The sequence below is a fragment of the Mus musculus genome, chromosome 3 (genome assembly GCF_000001635.26).
Source record: "Mus musculus strain C57BL/6J chromosome 3, GRCm38.p6 C57BL/6J".
NCBI lineage: Eukaryota > Metazoa > Chordata > Mammalia > Rodentia > Muridae > Mus > Mus musculus.
The window spans coordinates 142,866,947-142,882,211 of NC_000069.6; the positions used below are offsets into that span (position 1 = coordinate 142,866,947).

General features: G+C 36.6%; 1 protein-coding gene across 1 annotated transcript in view; it reads right to left on the reverse strand.

The window, feature by feature from the left end:
* Pkn2 (protein kinase N2) overlaps positions 1 to 15,058 on the reverse strand; it is a 91,103-nt gene extending 76,045 nt beyond the window's left edge. The window contains exon 1 of the mRNA NM_178654.4: positions 14,665 to 15,058. Coding sequence (NP_848769.2) covers positions 14,665 to 14,712 — 48 coding nt within the window. The 5' untranslated portion in view covers positions 14,713 to 15,058. The remainder of the gene's footprint in view (positions 1 to 14,664) is intronic.
* Between the last annotated feature and the right edge of the window lie 207 nt (positions 15,059 to 15,265).

Sequence of the window (15,265 nt, forward strand, 5' to 3'; positions counted from 1 at the left end):
GGAAAGAAATGTCCACAGCTCAAGAGTGGCTGCAACTCACTGATTTTCTTCGTACTTAACCAGTTCCTCAGTCCATCAATCTTACCTTCAGCTGATGAATTAATTGCCTATGGATTCTGACTTTAACTCTATACTGTATGGGCATTTACACATTAGTTAATAATAGGGTTGATTTAGATTCCTTTTCTGGGCCATAAGTGGTGTGCTTTATGGCTCCATTTAGATATGCATTTTCTTTTAACAATGCAAGCCCTTAATTGCTCTTTTAATTTAAATAAAAGTCCTGAATAAAAAACTTCATTTGGTGTTCAGTTGGCATTGTCTGGGCAAGAAGTGAGTTACTCAAATGTACAAATCCTATCAATACAACTTTGGATAATAGCAACAGTTTCTCTGGGGACAACTGAAATGATAATGGGTCTACTTTAATTTTATGACACTTCATTTTTTGTATCTGAGTGCAAAGGTAGACAGTATGTATTCTAAATTACTAAGTGAATTGTATTCTTGCTTATATAGAAAAAGCTGCTGCAAGTATAATGAGATAAAATGCTAATATTCAAAGAGCCAACTATGAAAGAATTTGCTATTTCAATTATTTCTTTTTTCTTTTCTTTCTTTCTTTCTTCTTTCTTTTTTTATGCAAAAGCAACAGGCTTATTTTCTGGTGCATCTATAGTAAAAACCTACAAAGAATGGACAGTTTTCATTTAAATATATCTTTCTTCATTATAGAAGGGACTTTTCTACATATCCATATATATTGTATTTTAAAAATCATGTTTCCTCTACTACACACTAGTATTACTAATAGCTAATTACAATCTCTCTATACTAGTATTCATATTAGCTCATTAATTTTAGTTGTAGTTAAGAACTAAGAAACTCTAAGAAACTAAAAACACAAAGCTTTTACTCAAATAAAGAACTGGTCTGTAAACTGGTACTCTTTCTTAGCTCAACTACTACACTTAGCCAAAGAGGCCCCTACAGAGACGCTTATAATAAGTATATCACAGACAGACACACAGACACAAGTGCATGCGTACACACGTGCGCGTGTGCACACGCAAACACTCATAGAGGACCACCACCACCATCAGGGTAAGTATACAAGAAAACAAAAGCTTAATCTTCTATTCCTATTTTTATCATCCCTCTTTAAATTTTCCTTAAAGTAATAACCCTTTATTATGTAGTTTTTCAATGTGGGATACTGAGGACAGAATAAAAGCATGTATTTTGCTTCTTAAAATTGTTCTCAGAAGGGATGGTGAAATAGCTCACTATTAGATTATTTCCAGTATTTGTAGGACTGGGTTCAGTCTCTCTTAAAAACAAACAAATCACTGAAGGTCGGCATATGTTCATATGGATCCAAAGTCAGTCTCTCAGGTTAAAATACGGGAAAACTCATCAGAGCGACAAAAACTGAGATTGGTTCAATTTTCTCATATTAACTATTAAAAAAAACAAAAACAAAGTAGTTATCACACACATTCACACAATCACTATCATCCTTAGAAATAAGGGATTTTATTCTTCTGGTTTATGAGGGTTTTTTTTTTAATTTACTCATTTTATTTTGTGTGTGTTTTGCCTGCATCTATGTCTGCACAGCACATTGCTGGCTGGTGCCTTTGGATCCCCTAAAAGTGGAGTTACAAATGGTTGTGAACCACCATGTTGGTGCTGGGAACCAAACCCAGGTCCTCTGCAAGAACCAACCACTTGGCATCTCTTAAACATTGAGCCATCTCTCCAGCCCCGAAATAAGACTTTTTAAAAGCATTAAAAAATTATAGCCAGCAAATTAAAAAATCTTCTAAAAATAATTTTACAAGTCAACAAACTAGTATTAGTAAAAACCAAACGAATCCATGATTTCAGAGACTCCTGCTGATACAAATATGCCTGTTCCACTTCCCTCATTTGAGACTGTTACTAGAAATGCTTCACTTTAATCTCTGTGGCAGCAAAAATACTCAAAATACACATTTTCTAAGACAATTTGTTTTAAGAGAGGAATGTGGGAGATTAAACAAATGATTACTAATTACCTCATGTTTTCCATACCTAAGATGACTCCTGTATTCCTCAAAGAATCTAGCACCTATTCCCTTAACCAAGAAAATGGCTACAAAATGATTTCAGATTCATACTATTTTTCTATACTATCCATACTATTTTTCGAAACAAAAAATCCATGCGTTTATATCTTAATATACTAACCTCAAATATATCTATAATTTACTTCTCATCTGAAAGTATTACATTAGCATTTATATAATACTCAGCAAGGTGGTAGCTTTGCATGCCTTTTTTGTCCCAGTGCTCAGGAGGCAGAGGCAGGCAGATCTCTGAGTTCAAGGTCACCCTGGACTCTATAGAGTGAGTTCCAGGACACCTAGGGCTACACAGAGAAATCCCATCTTGAGACACCAAAATAACAAAACAATAAACTAACTGTTAACATTGACACTTCTCAGCTGGACTGTAAATAAAACATAAGGACTCGGCTAGAAAAGCATATTTTGTTTGTTGTGTTTTGTTTATTTTGTTTTCTAACAGGGTTTCAGTGTAGCACTGGCTGTCAAGAGACTAGCTCTGTAGACCGGCTGGCCTTAAACTCAAATAGATCAGCCTGTCTCTTCTCCTGAGTACTGGAATTAAAGGTGTGTGGTACTACCACCTGGCTTAGGAAAGCATTTAAAACTGAGTAATTCAAGGGTAAGCAGAAATATAATCTATAAGGGACTTTTTGTCCAATCTAAATTGACATAAATCAATTAATTTTTTTCTAGAACAAGTCTATAAAATTTCTATGATAAAATATTGTACAATAAGCAAAACTGATTCGATCCAATATAATAGCCACTGGCCAAATGTGGCTATTGAGCACTTTTATTAAATTCCACTCATTTAAATGTTAATAGCTACACATTAGTTATATCCTAACAATAAAAATAAAAAGTTAGCTGCCAAACAGCCTCAGACAGGTCACAGACACTCAGAATATGAGATAAAAAACTCTACGTGTTATCTCCCTTGAAGACAAGATGTACAGGTGGAAAACAGTTATATTGATAATTTTGATCCTGCAGCCCTAGGCTATGTTAGTGTCCTAGTTAACAAAAAAGTTACTAAAGTATAAAGATAAAAAGTAAATTAGTTTTGAAAGAGAACCATATTGGATAAATATATGTGTCTTTGTACAAATATATACAGTGGGTTTTCTGGTGTTTGGTTTTTTAAGAAACAGTCTCACACTGCATCCCTGGTTGGCCTGGAACTCCTCACATGGACCAAGTTGGCCACAGACTCACCAAGTTGCCTACCTCTGCCTCCAGGGTGCTGGGATTAAAAGCACAACACAAAAGCTTTTTAAAAATTCAAATGTTTATAAAGTATAAAGTTCCTAAAAGCCACATTAATTGTTTAAAAGGTATATTATTGCACCAATTTAAAGATGTTTATATTCAGCATCTATAAAATCTTCAGCAGTACACATTGATGTCTCAAGCCTTCACATTTAGTCATTACCCACTCAGGGGCTCACCTGGGTTCCTAATGTGACAAAATACTTCTGACAGAATATGTAACAAAAATCTAAAGTCACTAAAGGAAATGACGTGCTTTTCATGGATAGAAATGCAGATATATTCAAAGAAATACAAACACACAGTTACACAAGTCTAATGATATAGCAGGTTACACATCAGCAAGTGCCAGGCTCAGGGGACAGAATAGTGGGGTTTTTCAAGAGTCCAAGTGTAGGAAAAAAATCAAAGCTGAATTTCAGAGGAGTTCCTACTGCTTGGTTATTTTTTGCTTTGTTGGTTTTTAAGCAATAGCAATAGAGCTGACTTTTAGCATGTCACATGAACAAGGATAACAAAAAACAAAAATAAAATTGCATACAATAGTTTTCCTTCCTTAATAGACACTCTTAGTGGAAAGGTACAACAAAAGCATGGCTCTCAGGTTTAAAGATGATAGAAGGGAGGAAAAGTTGAGGGTAAGGATGGAAATAACACCATCAGGAAAAAGACTGCATCTTCCAGGATAAAATTATCATAGACTAGAAAATAACATAGAACACCCTTTTCCTTATTATTCTGTATTTAATTCTGAAATGCTAGAATCACCAAGTGTTAAGATACTACCAAGAAAGGAAAGAAAGAAAGAAAGAAAGAAAGAAAGAAAGAAAGAAAGACAGACAGACAGACAATGGCTTACAAATTGGGAGAGGAGTAAATTGGGAGATATTTGGGATGCTGGTAGGGAAAATGGAGGGTGGATATGATATTTCATTGCACATTCAAATAAAATTCTCAAGATTATTTTTTAAATAGTTTAGGAAAGCTTGTAAGATACCAAGTGAAAATGAATTTATTACTCTTTGGTTTTAAAATATCATTTTTTAATTTAAAACAGTTTATCACTGAAAGATATTTGTCCCTGCTATAGTTTGACCTGTCTTCCAAAGGTTCTTGTGCTAGAAACCTAGGCCTAGTGGTAGTGTTGGGGTGGCCTACAGGAGAGTGGGTCTTCTGTGTCCTTTGACTAATGAGATGATAGTTGTTAGAAAAGTAGTCCACTCCAAATATGTTCCCCCTTCTGTAGGCTCCCAGGTCCCCTTTACCAATACAACTGATCTGTGACATAGCCTGGTGGATCACCTGTTAGGACACTGGAATTGTCCTGTACAAAGCAACAGCTACCAGAATCATGAGCAAAATAAACTGTTTTGCAAATGTGTATATTTTGTAACAGGTCTAGCCTCTTTTAATGCACACAATTTAATTTATAAATATAGAAAACATCTTCCAATTTCATTTGTAATAGCTTCTTCAAATGATTTTTAAGTTTTATATAAACTCTAAATAAAGATAATTTTAATGTTAGTAGTAACTAACAAAGACTAGGTGGCAAATTTACAGATGTATTTTCATTTCTCCTGACAAAAGATAATTTTTCACAATCGTTTTAATACCTTTGAAATTTTTAAATGTCTTGGGTATTAAAAAAAAAAAACTCTAAAAATATATATCCTTGAAAATTCTGGGGTTTTACAGATTGACTAAAAACAAAAAATAAAAACTCTACAATGTGGTAGACAATAATAGAATTATATAGAAAACCGTAATGAGAGAGAGGAGCCAGAAGATAGAGATTGAGGTTAAAGGTGACCTTGACTGGATATATACAACCCTGCAGATTGGGCCTAATTAACTCTTAACACTAACAAAGGGCAGTTTAAGAGAGCACCTAGTGGCTCACTCTTGAAACCAAAACACTTAAGACTGAGGCAAGAGGACAGATACACGTTCAAGACCCACCTGAGCTTCATAGTGAATTCCAACATAAGGCACACAAAACAAAGACCTGACACCAAAAAACTACAATGATCATGTGTAAAAATGCACATTAAGTACTTTGTAATTCAAAAACATTCTTCAAATATGTCATTATAAATACAACATATTACTATTAATATTTTCCACCTTTTTCTCTTCATTTTGTATAAGATAAACTTTATAACCAATCTCAGTGGTTATTTATAATAACTCTAGTATAATTAACATAATAAAACAAAGACCTACTACTGTGCCAGCCTTAATGAATCTGTCTTTATAGCAACTTGATAAAGCAAAGCGCATGCTTGATATGTAATATTTAAGATCCTCCGTCAGATATAAGACAATTCTTTGTTTAGTTTACTCTAGAGATTTATTTATGAGTATTTTGCTTGTGTATGTGTGTGTATGTACACCAATTGCATATCTGGTGACCATGAAGATCACAAGAAGGTGATGGATACCTTGAAACTGGAATTATGAGCCATTATGTGGGTAGTAACAACAAATGCTCTTTAAACTGCTGAGCCATCTCTCCAGCCCCTATAAGACAATATTTCAAAAGGGCAAACCAACCCTAAGTATAGAAATTTTGTGCACAGTTTCTATGAGGTTTTAACACAGTAAAAACTCAAACTACAACAAAAATTTATAGTAAAATGAACATTCTCTCTTGATGTTGAAGTACAAAGATAGGGTTTATGTAGAAACAAAATGGAAATTCAATTATGCGAAACAAGAAAAAAACTGGGCACTTAGTATAATTTATACAACAAAGAACAAATATATCCAGTTACAGAGTTCATATTATTTAGTAATTTAGAATACTGCCACAAACCTTTTTCTGTAGTACAAAAATGTACAGAACCTTTTGTACTTTGTAGCTATATACAATTTTACTTCAAATTGATAAAATATCTCAAAGTCTCTAGGAAATCAAAAAGGCAGGCTATGAGTTTATTTAAGCAGATCCATGGAGTCTGCAAGTGGTGGTACAGTTCAGTATTTGCAATGCACAAATAAAGTCAGCATGTTAAATTTTTCAATAAATGCTCCATCCTAGAAATTCATTACATAATGTAAGATTTCAAACATTCATGCACACAAACTCAGCTTGCTGTTATTTTAAGTTAAGACCGCCATGGAACCACCTCCATGTTAAGATAGCTATTTTCACTATCCTCTCCCTCTATAAGACAAAAGAAAGAGGGGGGAATAAAGTTAATCTATGAAGTATGATCTATTATCTAGATACTAGGCCAGCATGTAACAGACAGTCTCACTATGTAGCCTGAGCTGATCCTCAAATTCCAATACCCTTGGCTATACCTCTAATTAGAGAATGTGCCATCATGCCCTGAAAAATGAAACTATCTTAAAATTTACACTTGATGAGGGGAGAATTGCATCTATCAGGTACCTTATGAGCAGCTGAAAAAATAAAGGGATGAAAGTAAAATATCAAGACAGTAGTGAAGAAGTAAACGATTTCAAAACAGTTGTTAGTACAAGAGTCAACGTTAGAGGCTAAGATAGTAACTAATAAAAAAGGACTAGATTTCTAGCATAGTCAAAAGGAGAGTAGATTTTAAAATTTTAGAGAAATATGGTGGATTGGTAAGAAGACTAAAAGCAATTACAAATTGCAAATGGTTACAAAAGCTAAATTGCTAATTCACTAAATTTACTAATTTATAAAAGTATGGTCATGCGTTCCTGTAATCTCAGTACTCGGGTAGTTGAGGTAAGTACATGAACCTGGACTCCATAATAAGACCCAGTCAAAGAAAGACAAAATGGGAGAGGGAAAGTGGGAAGAATAAACTTTTTGATTCTACATAAATATAATTGTTTTGTATTAGAGTTAGAAGATCGCCCAATTTAGCAAATACTATTCAGGAAGACAGACATTAGTATTCTCAAAATTAGAAGCATCATAAGCAGACACAAAAGTACAAAAAAAACTTGATTCACACATCTGCCAATAGTCCTAGCTTAATATATCCTAGCTTAAGACAGACAGAGAGAAAGGTCTAAAAAGATTTACAAGAGCCAGAAAACGGAATATCCACTTAGTTCTATAAACGAAAGAAAGTTATTGAATTTAAACACATGTAATTTTTTCTAGCTTATACACCCTTCTCAGAAAATAATTGCCATCTCTAAAATAATTCCATTCCCCAAGCACCATAGTTGAATGGACGAAGGTGAATAAAGCCAATCAGATTTTCTCAGTCAAAGCATTGGAAACCAGTGTACAATATAAACTGGTCAGTTAGCTATGGCTTAATGGACATTTGAGTTGTAAGGTTAAAAAGATAAAAGAACATGGACTCAAGAAAAAGAAGAAGAGGGGTAGGGAAGGAAGGTGTTCAGTTTCCTGTTTAGTACTCAAAGGACCTGATGGCTCATATATTCTCTCTCTGTCTGTCTCTCTCTCTCTCTCTCTCTCTCTCTCTCTCTCTCACACACACACACACACACACACACACACACACACACACACACCAGTTAGCCATAGACTTGTGAAGGCTATAGAGAATGAAAAAGAACAGTAAGGCAAAACAATTTCTCGTTAAGATGTGGTAGGGATGGAGTACAGGGAGAGAAGGATTAAAATCTCAGAGATTAAAGAGAAAAAGTTGAGTAGGTTTGCAATGTGGCTTACCACACATCACTCAATAGAGACAATGACAAGATAAGGCATTTCTTTATTACAAAGAATAGGTTAGACTTAAGGAAAATGTAAAGCTTAAGCTATAAATGGAGAATATTGTGGAATTCAATAGACAAGTTTTTAGGGAATAAAATGACAAAACACAAACTACTATTACAAGCAGCAAGTAAGCTACAAGTAAGGATAATTTCAGACATAATTCTTATGCACTAGTCTAGGCTCCTTAGGGAGACTGTCTCAGAAATAACTTCTTACTAGAGAACACGGTAAGTGTCTTTTAAACCCAAGAACTGGGTTTAAGAAGGAATTTCTTAGAATTATAATAAAGGAAAATTGGACAAATTTAACTTTGTTAAAAATTAATAATTTTTACCATCAAAGGACACCACAACAATCAGAAAAATTGCAGTTAGGATTCTAGGTTTGCAAATATTAGTAAATTGTGATAATGAATAACATATTTTTTGTTTTATTCAATATTAAATCTGACCAACTCAGAAGTAAACTGTTAAGTTATGTGAGTATGTGAATAACTGACTCAAAATTATATACTTCAGGTATACTGTCCACTAAACATAAGAATTAAGTATTAAGGACAACAAATAACAGTATTAAGTAAGAGAAATGGAATGGGGAAATGAGTTGATAAACTACTCACATAAATAATTTTATTTATTTCTACGTTTACTCTAAGTCAACTAACATTTAAGTGTCTAGCATGTGTGACATGTATAATATTTTATACAACTGGTTAGGGCTGGCTTTTCACTTGGAAAGTTAACAAATCCACAGACATAAACTATACTGTTACTCTTCTTATGCCAAATCTGCAACAGATAATAACAAGCTTGTTGATCATAATGATTCTTAATATTTGCCAAAATGATAAAACTGTTCCTCCTAAACAATCCCCTAAACTAAAGGTTACAATTTAAAAACTGAGAAGATATTTACAATATATAGCTATTTAGCATAAAGACAACAAATAACTCTTACAAATCAAAGAAAGAAAGGAAGAAAGAAAGAAAGAAAGAAAGAAAGAAAGAAAGAAAGAAAGAAAGATGGGAAAGAAAAGAAAAGGAATTCAACTGAAGGAAAAATAGAAAAGTCTACAAAACAAAAAGAAATCTTCTAAGGGTGCTGGAGAGATGGCTCAGTGGTTAAGAACACTTGCTGCTCTTCCAGAGGGTAGGTATGAGTTTGGTTCCTAACATCCACGTCAGAAGGCTGACAACCATCTGTAACTCCAACTCCAGGGGATCCAAATGCTTCTTTCTGGTCTCTGTGGGCACATTCAAATGCACATACCCACATCAAACACACACACACCTACACATGATTAAAAATAATAAAGGTAAGTTTTACAAGGGAAATAATCTATAGCATGAGAATCAGAAACATCATCGAGACAATGTATTATGGCCTTCTGACTTGTAAAAGTTAAAAATAACAATATCAAATATTGAGAAAGACCTTTAGTCACATGTATTTGTTAGCATGAGTATAAATTCATATAACCCCACTGGGAGTTCAACATCACCTCTTAATGCCAAAAGCCTTCACACCTACCCTCTAAAGCAGCAACTGAGCCTCTACATACACTTTTAGTCTTTCATAAACATACATGGGGAGCACGTACAGACAGTTCATAATATCTTCACTCACAAGTATGGAAACAAAAAAATAAATATTAACAAGAGTTAAATATGCAAATATTCAACAATGGAAGATATCCACTCAACTAAATATATAGCAGTTATACTGAACAACTACAGTAATATACAATAATAATATGAATACATTTATCTAATATAGGTGGAAACCCAAGATTATATTCAACACAATTATATAAAAACTAAGGTAAAGGACACATCTTTTAGGATTATACAATCTATATATGCCCAAGTAAGAGACTAACCCACATTATTCTCAGTGATGACTATCTGGGTCTAATAGGAGGTGAAGTCGGGGATCATGGACAGGACAGAGGAAAACAATGCATAGATATTGGAGGAGGCAAAGTGGTGGTACTTAGTATGGCACTTAGTGCTTCAGTAGTGTGTATGCCTGAGGTTTAATAAAAGAAATGAATTACATGTAATTTATTCAATGAAAACTCTGAAACAGCCAAAATAATCAAACCTTTTGTAACTAGAGGGCAGGAAAAAACAAAAAGGCTAATGTATAAAAATACATGCTACTTAGCACACATTAGCATGTAGGCGGCAAATCTTCTAGAACAAAAAGTAAATTCCAAAGTCTATCATAATTACTTTCCAATAAATTAAAATACCTATGTGCCCAGGCAGTAAACCTTTAACTAATTAGGCAAATAAAGTAGGTGTTGCAAATCTTTTAAATGGATATAGTTTACTATCAATTCTATATAATTCTTGTGTATCAGTTCATCTTTATAATGCAGTAGTTTAGCAAATGTATATTGGGTACTACAAACAATCTACAGGTAACTGAAGGCAAAAGGGAAGACTGTAGGTTATAAACAGATATTATACCATTTCACATACAAAATTTAAGCACTAAGAATTCTGAGATTTAGAAGTGGCAGAGAATAAATTCCCTATTCACTTCAAGGAAAATTATATTTGTAATATCACCTATACACATCCTTTTGTAAAATGCAAATGCTATTATTGTTTGGGGAATGACAAGAAAATAAGGTTTCTGCATGCTCAGTACAGAAGTAGTTGATTCTTTTAAAAAATGACTTATTTATTTTGATTTTAACTTTATGTGCATTGGTGTTTTTGTCTGCATGTATATCTGAGAGCGTCAAAATCCTAGAGGTGGCGTTAGATGTATCTGTAAGCTGCCATGTAGATGCTGGGAATTCAACCTGGGTCCCTTGGAAGAGCAGCCAGTCCTCCTAACCAGCGAGCCATCTCTCCATTTTTCCACAAAGACTCACACAGATACACATACACCACTACCTCCCCCACTCCTTCACACCCCTTTGAGACTAATAGTTCCTATGTAGCTCTGGCTTTCCTGTAATTTTATATAGACCATGTTGACCTTAAACTCAGAGATCCCATCACTTGGTAGGCAGTGGCATTTGGCTGAATCTATGAATGAAGAGCCTGAGGATACAAAGGTTAACTGTAATTGAGTATGACAATAACTATAATAAATTTCTCATAAAATGATCAAGACAGTCCTCATTATAAGGTAACAAATGAAACCTTCCTATTAATATTCCGAGCATCTTCTAATGTCAACATTGAACTAGGTTGTAAACAAACTTAAAATTTAAACTATGAAGTCACTTGAGAAAGCAACCCAATGTTAATTTACTTAACATTCTTGTTTGTTGATTGTTTTCCTGTTTTTTGTTTTTGAGGCAGCATCTCACTATTTAGCTCTGGCTATCCTGAAACTAACTATATAGACCAAGCAGGCCTTGAACTCAGAGCACTCTCTATGCTTCTCCCTCTGAGTGCTGGAACTAATGACATGTGCCACCACGCCTGACAACTTAATTCTCTTGAGCTTAGTTTCCTAATTCATAAAATAAAAGCAACATATCTTACCCTACTAGATCTTTGTGAATGTCAAATAGGTATAAAAGATACCTAAGAGCAATGTCTGGTATGTAGCAAATACTGCTATTTGCACTTTCATAAAACTCTCTACCAGTACAAATGTGATTGTGCTATTCTAGAAAGTAAAAATCACCCTGTCATGTTTAGGTCCTGCAGATATTCAAAGTCCTGCAGGTATTCAAAGGACATGGACATCTGTAATGTAAGGTAACTACCTACCATAACTTTTCTCTTGAGTAAACTTCCTTTACCCAAACAAACACTTTAGGAACTCGGATAAAGGAGATGAATCAACAGTATCAACAAAATTATTTTAAATAGTTTCTTCTACTCAATATTTGGTTCTGTGTTTTCTTGAAGTAATATAGTCGTCTGGAGATTCTTGATACTTTTCATTAATCCCAGTTTTCTTAGAAATAAAATTTAGGGTTTTTTTTGTTGTTGTTTGTCTCACAAAAATAAGTTTCCTGCTAAGATTCAAATTTTAAAAAGTAGGAATATTATTATATACAAGCTAGAAACTGTTTAAATTTTTAACAGCCTGTTTTTGTTTTTATTATAACAAATATTCTTCCTTAAGGCTTCAAGTCTCTGGCTAACAAAGTTAATGTGCACCCTATTAATGCTTTCTTGTTTAATAAGCCTCCACCTTATCAGTGAGAGTTAAAAATGATACTCACAGACACATTATAGTAAGGATGAAAACAAAATAATGTGTTTCAGATTTACAAAGTTGCCTTTCTAGAAGCAAAGGTTATTAACAAGTCAATTCTAGTTCTAGCAAAGTATTTCAAATTCTGCAGTAAGATTAAAAAATGAAACTGAATAAATAAATAAATATGTCATTGACATTGTAATCAGTATCTAGAGGGAAACAATATTAAGACAAGAGATGGTGAAGTAACAGTGTTCAGCCACTAAACACATCTTACAACTGGTTACCTACTAAACAGTGTGTTTGCCAGAAAATCATTAAGAGCTAATTTTCCATCTAAATAAATTCAAACAATTTAGAAGATTTAAAAAAATGACTCTTTGAGTAAACTTTTGGCAAATAGCAAGTCAACGTACATTTTCATGACTAGACGAAATAAGTGTAGATTTATTAAGAGGTGTAAATTTATGGCCATGTATCTTAAGTGATGATAGGAAACAATATAAATATTTTAGTAAACATAATAAACTTTAAATGCAATAACTTTTATTAGAACTGAGAATACAATAAACAAAGAAAAATGTCCTTGATAGATAATGACAATGTAAAAGTTATTATTAAAGTACCACTTGGTAAAACTAGTTTTTAGAGGAAGCTATACTTTTTATAAAACATAACTGCATTGGGTGTTCCTTTGATTCCACTTTTTAAATTGTCATATTTAAAGGCTTTTATCATTCTTTAACTGCTCATTACTGCTAAAATTGACCTTACTAATAAAAAGGTCCTAAATATAACAATAAAATGCTTTCCGTTACAATGCCAAAATAAGTGCCATTTATGCCAACCCCCAGAAAATATAAGGATGCCATACACTTTATAATTCTAACACCATTGATTAAAAAAAAAAAAAAAAAGGAAAAAATGCTGCCATTTTAATGGCATTTTCTCATCAAAATCAACGTGTGCTTTTCATATTTCAAAATAAGGCATTATATGCTATTTCAAAAAAAATTTAAGACCAAAAGTACATGCTTACTTTTAGAAGCATGTACATTTTTTAAAAAGGATCTATTCAGTTAGCAAATGAGTGTTGTGAAGAGCTGCTCACTAAAAGCTAACTGTAGTTAAAAGGTTATATAGTGGCATTTTCAAGTGACAGGAAATTCAACTTTACTTTTCCAAAGGATTCCACAAGTGCAGTAGTGCACTAGTGTACCCTGCTGAAGTCTGTAATTTTTAAGATATTGCAAATATCATAGCAATGTGTTTAAACTTACATCTGATTGCCTGAATATACCAGGCTTATAATGAGCTTTAGAAAGAAATGCATTTCAAAAAGAAATTTAAACATTGAAGCAACTAGTAATTAAAAAAAAAAAATCAACCCTCTAATGCATTCAAAAGAAATGCAAGTGTCTCCGTTCTCACCTCTAATCTTTGAGTAGCCAAAATATCAATACATTAAAACAAAACAAACCCAGTTTAGAGACAAAATTTTAATCCAGATGTAAACATCTCTTGAATACTCCAAAGTAATGAAAAAGTAACCAACAGGATAAACTTAAAGTCTCCTACTCCATAGAGATCTCAAAACAAAAATCGTGGCTTACTTTATTTAGCTGGGAATAGGAAAGAATAATATTGCTTCGACACCGACTACACTAATTACGCCATCTATTTTGTTATCTTCTGCGGACATGTGCTGCCTAACGTTTTCACTTAATGAACAGTTCTCTGGTTTGTAAACAACTTCTGTAGCGCTCTCTCTCTCTCTCTCTCTCTCTCTCTCTCTCTCTTGTGTCCAAACCGGAGGGAAAATGAAAGTCTGGGGCGGTGGGGGGGGGGGGGAAGCATCAATATTTGAACTTCCGGATGTGAGCAGGGAGAGCCATCCGAGGGACCACCTCTCTCTCTCTCACGGAGTTCAAAAGGAAAAGTTGGGAGAGAGACGCGGCCCGCAGATCACGCTACGGGCTCGCGGTCACCTGAAGGCGGCTGGCAGCGCAAGGCCATCACTTCGGAGCGAGCCCTCGGGGGCTCAAGTTCGGGGGGCGCTCTTTGTGCGGTCGGAGGGGAAAGGGAGGGAACCGCCCACAGCCTGGGAGTCATTCAAAGGAGTTAGGGAGCGGGGCTGGGGGGAGGGCGGGGCGGTGACACCCGGAGGGGACCCGAGCGAGTAAGCGGCCCCGCCCGCGGGGACGGGGTCCCGCCGCCCGGTGGCCTCCGAGAGCGCGCGCGGGAGACCGGGTCCCGGGGCGGAGAGGCGGCTCCGGCCTGACACCCCGCGAGTTTCCACACCTAGCGGGCCAGGGGCGCGCCGCGCCGCGCAGCGTCCCCGACCCCGACCCCGCGGCCGCCTTCCCCTCCCGGGTTCCCCGGGCGGCGCTCCCGCAGGGCCGCGGCCCTTACCTGCAGCTCGGTGAGGAGGATCTCCCCCCGGTCGGGGTTGGACGCCATGGCGCTCCGCTCGGGCCTCCGCACCTGAAGGCGCCCAGCGGCGCGGCCGAGGGAGAAGGCGGGACGGGAGAGCCGGGCGGGGGGCGAGGACCGGAGAGAAAGCGGCAGCTAGGGAGTCATGGAGGCGCGGCCCGGCTTGCAGGCGCGGCTCATGGAGAGCGGCGGGGAGCGAGGGCCCTCGCGGCGCGGCTCCCCTCGCCGCCCGCCGCCGCCCGCCGGACTCTGTTCCCTCAGCCGCTCCCTCAGGGCGACGCCGGGAGCCGACTCGGAGCTCTCGGTGCGGGGCGCAGCGGCCGCGGCGGCAGCTCCTCCTGTCGCACCATTTGGCTGTCACCGCGTCGCAAAAGCGGCCGCGCTTGGCGGCTGCCGGCGCACGTGACTGCCGCGGGGCCCCGCCCCCTGCTGGGCGGGCTCTGGGAAGCCAAGGAGGGTTGGCGGGGACCCCAGGGCCAGGCGCGCGGGGCGGGGCGGACTCTGGGCGGGCCCGGATGACAGGGAGGCGAAAGGCCCCGGGCTCGCGTCGCCGGGAGGCGGGAAGTCGAGCGAGCAGACC